Raw genomic sequence first — 12,680 nt, forward strand, 5'->3', positions numbered from 1 at the left:
TCCTCCTGAACCATTGACCGTGAACCAGGCACTCAAAGACAAACGATGGAGAGGGTCGATGTCTGAAGAAATTGATGCGTTTGCTCGCAACCAAACTCTCGATTTGGTCCCTCGTCCTCCAAATAAAAACATTGTGGGATGTAAGTGGATCTATAAAAATAAATTTCTTCCTAACGGTTCTCTTGGCAGGTGTAAGTCTCGGCTAGTCGCAAAAGGCTACAACCAACAGCTTGGCCGTGACTACACAGAAACTTTCAGTCCCATGATAAAATCTACAACACTTCGCTTGGTCCTTGATGTTGCTGTCCAACGGTCGTGGCCAATCCAACAGCTCGATGTGAATAAGGCGTTTCTTCAGGGGACATTGAATGAGGAGGTGTACATGGACCAACCTCCGGGGTTCGTAGATCCAGACAAACCCAATCACGTATATCGGTTGCATAAGGCTATATATGGCCTCAAGCAAGCTCCTAGAGCATGGTACACTGAATTGAGGACGTATCTTCTCTCGCTTGGTTTCAAAAATTAATTGGCCGATACATCCTTATTTGTGCTTCATCATGGTATGGACTGGGTTTATCTGTTGGTCTATGTCGATGATATTTTGATGACAGGAAATCAACACTCCACAATTTGACACATTCTCCAGCTCCTTGCTGATCGTTTCTCGATCAAGGACCCGAAAGATCTCAATTATTTTTTGGGTCTTGAAGCGCATCGAACGTCACACGGTCTCCACTTATCACAACGAAAATACATTCTCGATCTGCTTCATCGTCATAACATGATCAATGCCAATCCAGTATGTACACCGATGGCATCCTCTCCGAAACTCACCCTCACATCAGGCAACCCACTTTCTGTTCCAACAGTGTTCCGTCAACTTGTGGGAAGTCTACAATATCTGGCATTCACAAGACTGGATATTGCGTATGCGGTCAATAGATTATCTCAGTTTATGCATCGCCCTACAGAAGCTCACTAGCAAGCAGCGAAGAGGATTCTGCGATATTTGGCTGGCACAACAACACATGGCATTTTCTTTTCTGCGAAGAATGATCTCACCTTACATGCTTTCTCTGATGCAGACTGGGCAGGAGACTCGGATGACTATATCTCCACTAATGCCTACATTTTCTATCTCGGTCAGAACCCCATCTCTTGGACAGCGAAGAAGCAAAAAGGTGTTGCAAGATCATCGACTGAAGCGGAGTATAGGGCCGTCGCGAACACGGCATCGGAGATTCGTTGGATCTGCAGCTTACTTACTGAACTAGGCATTCCACTCCCAACTACACCTGTGGTCTACTGTGACAATGTAGGGGCCACATTCTTATGCGCCAATCCCGTTTTTCATTCCCGAATGAAGCATATTGCAATCGATTATCACTTCATTCGTGGTCAAGTTCAGGAAGGGATGCTTCGTGTTGCTCACGTGAACACTAGAGATCAACTGGCGGACGCGTTTACTAAACCGCTACCTCGGACACAGTTTCTTCATCTACGCGACAAGATTGGAGTCCGCAAGGCTCCTCCATCTTGAGGGGGCGTGTCAAGGATACGCCGTATCATCCCTCTTTAATACTGTAATATCTGATTGTATCTCATATGGAACATTCCTTACATGTACAACCCTAGAGTCTCCTCCTCTGTTCTAGTACAATTCTCCTATGTAATCTCTTTGTATAATATACGAAATACCTTTCTCTACACTCCGCAGTTTCGATTCCCATGTCCGAGATGCCAAGTGTATGAGACGCGATGATCATGACGGTTGATGTTTATGATGCGGGGTAAGTCGATATACACTGCCGATGAATCATAAAATTGCATTGAAGACAAAAATAAGGGCTTCGGTCGCCTTTGATCCCACAAGCATTGCAGGTAAAATCGAGAATTCTTGGAATGAGGTGAAGTTGATGCTCGTGGGTCGTCGGACTAACAACAACAAGTGGTGGAGGGTTTCCCTCACATGACAGGCATATGCTTACGTTACAAACATCACAGTGGTAAAGCTCAACGTTCATTTCTCTGTTAAAGAGTTCATCCTGAAACTTTATCCCACAAAGAAGGCATTTATTGTCGGCGTAACTGGGAGCTCCAAGTTTGAGATATTTGAGAGGGTGTTTGGGATGGGAACTGTGACATATCCCGAAAGCCATGATCTTTTGGAAGGTTCGAGCGGATGTTCATGCACCTTATGATTCTCAATAGCAGAGATCCGCGCACAAACCAAATGCAAATTAAGTCACATGTTGAACAAGAATAACCAAGCCACACATATTTTTTACAAACAGAACATGTATTATAGCCAGGAGTTTCCATGAAAAGCTTGAGAGGATGCTCAGGGTGGGCATGGTGGCTGATCTCGGGTTTTGACTCAGCGCACTCCTTATGGAACACCTTATCACACCCAACTCATTGCAACGATAGCCTCCATAAATGTAACCTTCACGTGGGCACCTGGCACATCGGCCATCATAGAATCGAGCAAAACGTAACAAAGGATGGTTGTGAACCCGTAGCTCCACCTGTTCCATGTTGGATTTACTTCCAAATCAAAGCCCCAACCTCTCTTTTCTAGTAATCTCAATGTGGTTATCAAGAAAATAGATTTTTTTTTTCTTTGACAAATCATATTGATAACTTTTTTTTTTGAATATAAAATCATATTGATAACTTACGTAAAATATATAGATATATATATCCATATATTTTAAATTACCACCAGGCAACTTGAAAAAGATTCTTCTACCGATGAGAAGAGAGACAGAGAGCTAAGTCTGACCATGTTAATCAATAAATTCCGAGTTCAATTCATTAAACAACACTCAATAATACTGTTATTAAAAATCATTGGGTCCTCATCATATGGTACTCTGCCCAGTTCGGAAAAAGCTGAAAATATCTCATCTATTTTTTTTTGGATATTTAATACCTCGTCTTTTTTAGTTAGAAGAAAAATATCTCATTTAATTATCATTGGCTTAAAAATATTTAATCTTTATATTGTTACCGGATTCTAACCCGCGGTTTAACAGTCTTTAACGGACGTTACAGATCATCAAACGGCGATAAAATCAAATTACACGTGTGTACATAGATATATACAATACGTTTACCATTATGTGATATGTTGTCTTAGTGTAGTGGTTAGAAGCGGGTTGGTTTTGTCTCCTAACCATGCTTCGAACCCCCTTCCTCCCCCAAAACTTTTTTTTTTCACTAATCGCAACCCTAACCTCCATTGGTGTGGCCGCCTAAAACCAAAGCGTTCAAATCCATCCATTACAACTGATTTTCCCGATCTAATAAACGACATCGATTTCTTCATCACTTAGCCAACCGTCGATGTATCTACTAGAAACAACGGCGAGGATAATCATTGGGGAGAGTTTGTATGACTCTTCAGATTCTAGAGATGAAAAAAATAAAAATCACATTTGATTCGTCGGATATGATTCGGAAAATCTCAAAACAGAACATATAGTTGAGCGAGTATTGATAGAAAGACTTTTAAGAATCCAAACAGTCAAACACTCTTCTTCAACAATTCTTTTGAAAAAAAAAGTTTTGGGGGAAGAAGGGGGTTCGAAGCATGGTTAGGAAACAAAACCAACCCACTTCTAACCATTACACTTCGACAACATATCACGTAAATAAGGTAAATGTATTGTATATATCCATATACACACGTGTGATTTGATTTTAACGCCCGTTTGATGATCTGTAACGTCCGTTAAAGACTGTTAAACCGCGGGTTAGAATCCGGCAACAATATAAAGATTAAATATTTTTAAGCCAATGATAATTAAATAAGATATTTTTCTTTCAACGAAAAAGATGAGGTATTAAATGTTCAAATAATAATAATAGATGAGGTATTTTTTGGCTTTTTCCCCTGCCGAAACTACTACTTTAGTCTTATGTTAAAACGTATACTATATGAATTATCTCCCACTTGTGAGAATCCTATGTTTGTGACGAACGTGTGTTACATTTGGCCGTTACTAAATTGTTATATCTTTCTAGAATTTTGCTAGAGCAAACTAATCCAAAACGGCAAAACCATCGATCTGTTGCTATGATGAAGCTGTTTTGGTGATAAGTTTGATATGGTTGGTTCATGTGGGAGAAACGAATAAGATAAAGAACCGCTGCTTAACAAGCCCGATAGCAACAACAACAAAGTACCATAAGACTCAATTTAATACTGCTTTTGGACGAATCTGTGCTAAATTTGGATAGATTCAGGCTTGTTATTCATCATCAAAGTATGAAAGATTTCTAATGGAACACAAAAACCAGCTTGATGAACTTCCCCCTGCAGGTTCTCTCCACAAGTTTTTTTCATCATCATAGTTTGCTAACGACACAGATAACTATAGAAAACCACAGATACGACTGCTGCTAATCAAGTAATCAGTATCTAGAGAACCCTTTGTTTTTTACTAAGCATCCATGAACAGAAGCATCCCGCAGTGTGATTCTGATACATATGAAGTATATATACACTTAAAGAGGATTTGTATCTCTGACATGTGAAAGAACAGAGAAAGAAAAGAAAACAGAGCAAAAAATTTGGGTTGCAGAAACAAGACAACATTTAAAAGTAAGTGGCAGAGATGATAACCATGTAAATATATATGTATAGTTGCATTTGCAACTCTGGAGACTACTCAGGAGGTTCAGAATTATCTGCCACCAACATCCATTGTCGCCTTTTCTCCTCCCTTTCTTTCCGTAAGACTTGAATCAGGGTTATGGACTGCAAAGGCATATGAGAGAATTGTGACGATTAACACTTTGACAAACAGAGATGTCAAGAAAAATTGAAACATGGAAACTGCTACACAAACTCTTAAAAAGCTCTCTGACTCAGCTAGTCAACTGTACATCAAATGAGGCGCTATTATCATAATTCTATTTTTAACAACATGAGATTCGATGAAAGCTAGCCATCGACTTATTATTATGAGATGCAATAACTTTTTACTACGATATTGCGGATGAAACTGATATAGCCCTAGCTGAGATTCTGACACTAAGAGGAAGTTCAAAGGTTTTAAGAAAGACTCAGCTCTATACCTCTTTCTCTTCAAAAGAACCGCGGCCTCCGATCCACAGGCTTAAGAATTTGGAAAGAGCACATTAAACTTTCGTCAACACTCATCAATGCACCCGCATTGTCAAATTCACCACAGTAGTTTGGAGCAGAAAACATAGTCACAAGCTGTCTATCAGCAAAGAACTCATACCCATCCTCTACAACCTGCGAAAACATTATAGGTTCTTGAGCTCAGATTTCATATCCCTAATAAACTAGAGGAAACATATATACAATGTACTAACCTGGTGGGCACGACAGACTAAATCCATATCGTTCTTTATCAGAAACTCAGCAACTTTGTCAGCGCCAAAAGTGTAGGAGACGCCGCGATCATTCATCCCCCAGCCACTGACGTCTTTACTAGGATCAGACCAAAGAAGGTCACAAAGCAAACCAGAGTCTGGAATATCAGTTGGACGCTCTATGTTCTTAATCTGTTCCACATTGGTCAAATCGGGAGAAAGTCCACCGTGCATACAAAGTATCTTTTCGTCTATGACAGCTGCCACAGGGAGACAGTTAAAAGTGTCTGTAAATACTTTCCAGAGCTTCACGTTGAATCTTCGTTTACACTCGTCATAGAATCCGTAGATTCTGTTAATAGACGCACACTCATGGTTTCCTCTTAAGAGAAAAAAGTTTTCAGGGTATTTGATCTTGTAGGCAAGCAGAAGACAAATAGTCTCCAAACTCTGCTTCCCACGGTCAACGTAATCTCCTAAGAATAAGTAGTTTGCTGCAGGAGGGAAACCTCCATACTCGAAAAGCCTCAATAAATCTGAGTATTGACCGTGAATATCACCTGAAACAACACAAAACCAAAAGGTACAGATCAACCTAAGAATTCACCAGAACCATAATAAAAGATATTTCAGTTGAAGAAGAACAAAGATAGCAGCACATGGATTTGCTTATATAAAAAGGAACTTGCTTTCTCTCATATAACCGAGCCTCTCCGATTCGTAGACTATCAATCGCCTAAACAAAAATGTTACACATCAACCTAGGAACCCATAAGAACCATTTAATGATGCTTGAAGACAAGCAGAGAAACCAATGCATTTTCACAAGGAAAGATTAAGATGACCGTACAAGCTCAATTACCAATACCATACTACTGAATAACCAGATCCTCTCAGGTAGGTTCCTAGACTCCAAGAACAGGGTAAAGCTAAACAAACACATTCACAAACACATTCTCCCCCACTTATTTATTTCCTTTACTTTTCTTTCTAACAAGATTAGCTGCTGCAATTAATGACCTTATCCCTCTCTCTCTCTCTCTCTCTCGTTTCCCGTTATACATTCCCACATAACTTCAATTCTATTCGTTCCTATTCCCACGAAACTAAATACGAGAAGGCGAGATGATACGAAATCATGAAATATCTCAGATCCCAAAGCGAACAAGCAGACAAAAACCAAAAAAACTGGAAATCGAGAGAGAAAGTTAATTACCGCAGATCTTAACAGGGGCAGCGAGCTCAAGAAGACAAGGCTGCTGAAGAAAAATCTCTTTAGAGACGAAGCAAAGCTGTCGGATCTCAGACTCGTTGAGCATAGCTTGCTTCGTCGTGCCACCAGCTTTAGGGTTTCTGTAATCAAGTAAACGCCTAATGATATCGTCGAGAACATCAGGTTCCATGCTTCCCTGACCTTGTTGCGCCATTCAACTCACTAACCCACCTTCCAAGTTTCAATCTTTCCGATTGGATTTGGCTTTTTGATTGGATTCGATCGCCCAGGAAAGAAAAAGTAATATACAAATTTCAAAATAAAAAAAGGTGTCGCCTTTTAAAATTAATCTATCTTCCAGATTTATGATTTTGTTATTATTACAAGGTAGTTTCTCTGATGGGTGCGTTTACCGAAAACGATTTGGTAATCTCTGGGTTCTCTCCATTGGGCAGGGAACCTAAAAGCTGTGTTGTTTTGCCTTTACTCTGTTTTTATGCACTTTAGGTTAATAAACCTATTCCAAATTTATTTACCTTATAAAAACATCTAATTTAATTGGGAAATAATTCTAGATGATTAATAATTAATGTCGCATTTTAACTATTATGTTATTTTCCCGATTAAAAAAGTCACCTAATATTTTCGTGTATAACATTAAATGGAATTAATATTTTCGTCACATTTTGGAATCCCTGTGGTAAGAGATGATTGAAAAGACCTCACACGTTGACTATGTACAATTTTCCACGATTTATATTATAAGTATTATGAATTCTTTATTGCATGCAAATTGTTTAGTTTCGCAAGTTGGCTACGATGACGTTTCTTTCTCGGTTTCTCCATCACTCCTTTTTTTTATCACTGATTATGATGATTATGATCATAGTTTGGTCGGTTTAAAACAACTAGCAATGAGTTAGTGTGTAAAATAAAGAAATGATTCTGGAACTAGATACATTGGTATATGATTTAAACCAAAAGCCAAGAGGAACCAGCTTAAATCGGAGATAGAAACAAGGAAAAAACTTTATAAACCAGAAATGAGGAAAACACACCAACGGCGAGAAGAATAAAGTATATAATACTAACAAGCTTTACTACTGACTAATCTCACAAGCTTTAACTGAACACAAACACCCAACGGAAGAGTAAATCAGACAGAAGTATTTCTACATAGTCTTTGCATAGTTACGTTTCATCAGCCAAAACTTGGAAAGAAGAGAAGCCAAGTGAAAAAACAAAAGTTTTTGAATCTTTGGAGAGTGAACAAGCGGAACAAACCCGTTTACCTTTTGGTTTTAAGAAGAGCAACATGCTCGTTTCGCGCCTCCAGATGTGTCATCAACGTTAATCGTAGTTCCTTGCCCAGGGATTGCCGAGTTAGCTGCTGCTGCTTCTTGTGCAGCCAGTGCCTTTTTGCTTACGATATGGTAGATCTCTCCTAAGATGGTCTGAAACGCTTTCTCCACGTTTGTAGCTTCAAGAGCTGAAGTCTCCAGAAAAGAGAGACCCTCCTTCTCGGCCAAACTCTGACCATCTTCCTCAGCAACGGATCTCAAGTGGTTCAGATCAGATTTGTTCCCAGCCATCATGATCACAATGTTGGAATCTGCATGGTCTCTCAGTTCACGCAGCCACCTCAAGACATTGTCAAAGGTCTGTCTCTTGGTAATATCGTACACAAGAAGTGCACCCACTGCGCCTCTGTAATAAGCACTGGTGATAGCCCTGTACCTCTCCTGACCTGCAGTATCCCAGATCTGGGCCTTAATTGTCTTTCCTTCCACCTGTGTATCCATAATACATTCGCAGTAACGACCAGTTAGATCTCAAGAACTGAAGCATCTCAAAAATTTACTAATGTTTCAACAATCAAAAGTTAAGACCATATATTTTATGGAGTTGTTAAACCATCATAGTCACATTAACCACGAACATTTTTAACGCATCTGTCTGCATACAACTACACAAGCGTATAACATAATTCTTTTCTCAAAAAATTTATCAGTTGACTTTAAGAGAGTATAAAGGTGGACAAGGTCATGCATGACAAATGACAACAATGATCAATATATACAATGAAATTATTGAAGACAAGCTGTGAGAATCTTTTCAATTTGCCCCTCACGACCATCCACTTATAGCCTTCAAATGAGAAAAGCATCTGTCATGACTCAAAGCCAGCACAGCTAAGATTCTCTCTTGAACAAAAATTCTTAACAAGACAAAAGGAGAAATCAATACACTTTAGTAGCTGAGAAAAGAATTGGATTCCATATACTCTCAAAACAGTGTACTCTTCCATCTTAAGAAACGAAATAACTGAAAAAAAACTGTATTGAGGACAAGACCTTTCACCCGAATTCCCCATATCACAGGACCGGTATAAGATGCAACTCTAAAGAAAAAAAACAGACTTAAAGAATAAACTATCAAACACCTGAATTCTACAATACACTAAAGGAGTCATGAAGCTACAAGCAAAACCAACAGAGAGTAGGAACCTTCATGGACAATAGGATAAATCAAAACCACAAAAATTACACCTTTAAGACTCTAAACATATACACATCACCTAAATCACTATCTGTTCTCTGATTCTAACAGCAAACAAACTGAATTATAATCCCAACACAGGTGTACTTAAAAGAGAGAAACAGAGAAAAAGAAAGTTAGAATATCACCTGAGTAGTTCTGGTGGCGAATTCAACACCAATGGTGGATTTAGATTCCAAGCAAAACTCATTCCTGGTGAATCTAGACAAGATGTTAGATTTGCCAACACCAGAATCACCGATCAACACGATCTTAAACAAATAATCATATTCCTGATCTACTCTATGCGTCATTTTCTCCCTCCCTCTCTCTCTCTCCGATCTCACAATCAAAACCTACACATTCGAAAAAAGAGAACCTTTGTCAGTGATTTCCATAATCAAACCCAGATCCAACGAAATTAACAAGAACCCACAAAGTAAATCAGGAAAGACGATTCGTGTAACCTTTTTTCGCAAAAATGGCGGATGAATCGAGAGAAGAAAAAGAAAAAGAAAAAAATCGAATTTTTCAGATCTACAAAGAAAGAAACTTTGAGTGAGAGAGGCTTTTTAACTTTAGTTCTCTCTCTCACAATCAATGGTGGAAGATGAAAAAAAAAATTAAATATGTACTGTTTGTTTCAATTTTGCTTGTTGGGGGCTTCGTCTTCTTCTTCTTATTCTCGAGGGAGAGAGCTGAGGAAAGCAATAAAAGTGAATTATATCTATACGTATCTGTTGTGTCAGGGAATAGAAAACGACGTCGTGTTTTAGGGAAAAGACAAAAAGCTTCAGTTACTTTGCCTATGTGGCAACTAATGATACGTAAGCAGGCTGGCATAAAGTAAGAGCATGTTCCAAAGGGGTATATTACAACTATAAAAAAAAAGTATTTATAATTTTTCGTTAATAAGAGCAAGCAATGATTGTATTTGTGAGAGTTTATAAATAACTTAATAAGCCAAATTGAATATGAAAATGTGGAACAAGTTCAATAGAAGAGGTAATAATGAAATGAGGAGATGATCATGAAGTAATTTTGTTAACTAATTGACTGCTTTTTAAAAAAATCACTGCATAATTACATGGATTAGTAGAAGCAAAAACAGTCAACAAAAGTACAAATAACCTTATTAGTAAACTTCTGTTTTTGTTTTTGGGGTCTTTTTGGCTACATATATCTTCTTTCTTTCGTTTACTAACAAGATACTTATTAGTTATTTTGTTGACTGTATGTGCTTCTACTAATCCATGTAATTAGCCACTAGCCAGTGATTTTATTATTAAGTATAAATATATATATATGTATATGTATATGTATATTGATATTTATTTGCTTTCTAAATGGAACTTCACTATAATTATTAAGAATATAATTAGTTACAACATATTTAAACTAAAATCTGAATATATCTATTAGACATAAAGAGTACTTTAAACAAGTGATCAAAGTTGTAAGAGAGAATCATAGCCATAATAAACAGTAAGGGTGTATTCAATCTAATATTCCAATCTAAATTTTAATGAGATTTTAAATGATTTTCATGATTTTAGTGAATTTGATATGATTTTTTTTTCAACAAAAGAATTAGCTCAAACAAGCCAATTTGGAAGGAAATTGTTTACAAACAAAACATGATGCGGAGATACACGCGCTTGTCGTGCCAGAGAGTCCGCTCGTACATTTGCGGTTCGCGAAACATGAATCAAAGAAAAGGAAGAAAACTCCTCCCTGTCGATCTGAATGTCGTCAAGGTAAGTTGCGAAAGCTGGCCATTCATGAGGAGAAGACACCATCTTCACCAAGTCTGAACAGTCTGTAACAAACACCACATCCCGGAAATCATGTCCAATCATACACCGCATCGCCCAAATGAAGGCTTCAACTTCTGCATGTAGCGGGGATAAACTCCGGCGGAAATTGGTAACTCCGTGTAGTGGCGGCGATCCATGTGACATGGTACAAAACCATCCTGCCCTGCAAAAACATCAGTTGCCTTCCAGGAGTCGTCAACATAACATCTATAACCTGTAAAAACCGGAGGAAAAGTTGGAGTAGTTCCTCGAGCCCCAGAAGCTGGACCCCTAGGAGAGATGGGAGATTCCCCCACCTCAACCTCCGCCTGAGCCGCCTGCCAGGCTACCGACTCTCCTTGTGCCACTCGGGCAACCTCATCAGGGCGTTCGTCCTGACCTTCAAAAACATAGGCGTTCCGGGCTTTCCAGATGTACCACATCAACCACGGAAAAGCCGCTACCTGTGAACCCAGGTTTTTAGGATCAAAAAAATGATCGACATTGGCGTATATGGACTCAGTCGGAAAGAGGAGCGACCCTACCGGTACATACGCTAAAGCCCAGACCTGACGAGCCGGTGAACACAAAAATATGGCATGATTAATATCCTCCTCATCCACCCTGCACTTTGTACAACCAACCTCACAATTCACCCCTCAACGTCTCAAATTAGTAGAGACCGAAATGCAACCCGTCAAAACCTGCCACATGAAATGCTTTAATTTTGGTGGACACTGAACTTGCCAAACCCTGACAAGAAGAGGAGTAATCTCTGGGCCTAACCCAAAAGCCTGAAAAGTACCACGTATGTCCAACCGTTCTGTCACATACCCAGATTTTACCGTATATTTTCCGGTCTTTGTAAAGTGCCATCCTAAGTAGTCTGGTTTCGAACTACTACCTAGCGGTATGGCCTCTATCAAAGGGACATCCACATGATCAAAATGCTCAACAAGCATGTCCTTACGCCAAGAGTTCGTTTGACGATCAATGAAATGTGATAAACGGAGATTTGGGTCCTTAAAAGGACCGTTACTTAAGGCTGGTCTCGGGGTTTGACCCGGAACCCAGGGGTCACTTCATATAGAAATGGAGGCTCCTGAGCCAGCCCTTATAATAAGCCCTTTATTCACCAGAGAGCGAGTAGAAACGATGCTCCTCCACCCATACGAGGGGGAGTATGACCGTATAGGATCCATAGGATCAGAGTTCTGATATGATTTATTGTAAAAAAATTTCAAATCCCACATAAAACCATGATATTTGAATTTCTGTTTTATTAACTAAACAAATCCTCAAAAATCTCTAAAATCATTAAAATTTAAATCCAAAAATTGTTTTGAATAACAGTGGGTTTTAAAGTAAATTTTAAATCATCAATTCAATGACAATAAATTTTAAAGTAGACTAGATTATGACCCGCGGTATATCGCGGGGTAAGTTTTTTTGTTAATATTCTATTTTAATACTAATTTTGTTAATGTATTTTTTTTTGTTAATTATAGTGATTTAGTAAATAATTTGTGGTATACCACAAAATAATTTTTACAATCTTAATTAAATCAGTTTGATTCGACATATTTTATCATATTAATGATAGTTTATTTTTTTGTATTATCAGTTCAATCATGTAATGTTATATAACCCGTCATGTAATATAACTAGTTTGTGTTATTTTGAATATTTAATCTGTTTAAATATTTATAATTTTAAACTTTTTATTATGTTTATATATATATATCAGTTATAAATTATAAAATTCTTAAAATTTTATAATT

General features: G+C 38.3%; 2 protein-coding genes across 2 annotated transcripts; both read right to left on the reverse strand.

Annotated features, from left to right (window-relative positions):
- On the reverse strand, positions 4,427–7,057 carry LOC104790902 (serine/threonine-protein phosphatase PP1 isozyme 5). The gene is made up of 4 exons (XM_010516704.2): positions 6,569–7,057; positions 5,353–5,912; positions 5,089–5,272; positions 4,427–4,768 (listed from the first exon to the last, which is right to left on the reverse strand). The coding sequence occupies exons 1-3, from the start codon at positions 6,777–6,779 to the stop codon at positions 5,099–5,101; spliced, it is 945 nt and encodes a 314-aa protein (XP_010515006.1). The 5' UTR covers positions 6,780–7,057; the 3' UTR covers positions 4,427–4,768; positions 5,089–5,098.
- Positions 7,631–9,781, reverse strand: LOC104780495 (ras-related protein RABA2c). The gene is made up of 4 exons (XM_010516706.2): positions 9,739–9,781; positions 9,571–9,640; positions 9,253–9,459; positions 7,631–8,355 (listed from the first exon to the last, which is right to left on the reverse strand). The coding sequence occupies exons 3-4, from the start codon at positions 9,415–9,417 to the stop codon at positions 7,867–7,869; spliced, it is 654 nt and encodes a 217-aa protein (XP_010515008.1). The 5' UTR covers positions 9,418–9,459; positions 9,571–9,640; positions 9,739–9,781; the 3' UTR covers positions 7,631–7,866.

Source organism: Camelina sativa, chromosome 6 (assembly GCF_000633955.1).
Source record: "Camelina sativa cultivar DH55 chromosome 6, Cs, whole genome shotgun sequence".
Classification (NCBI taxonomy): domain Eukaryota; kingdom Viridiplantae; phylum Streptophyta; class Magnoliopsida; order Brassicales; family Brassicaceae; genus Camelina; species Camelina sativa.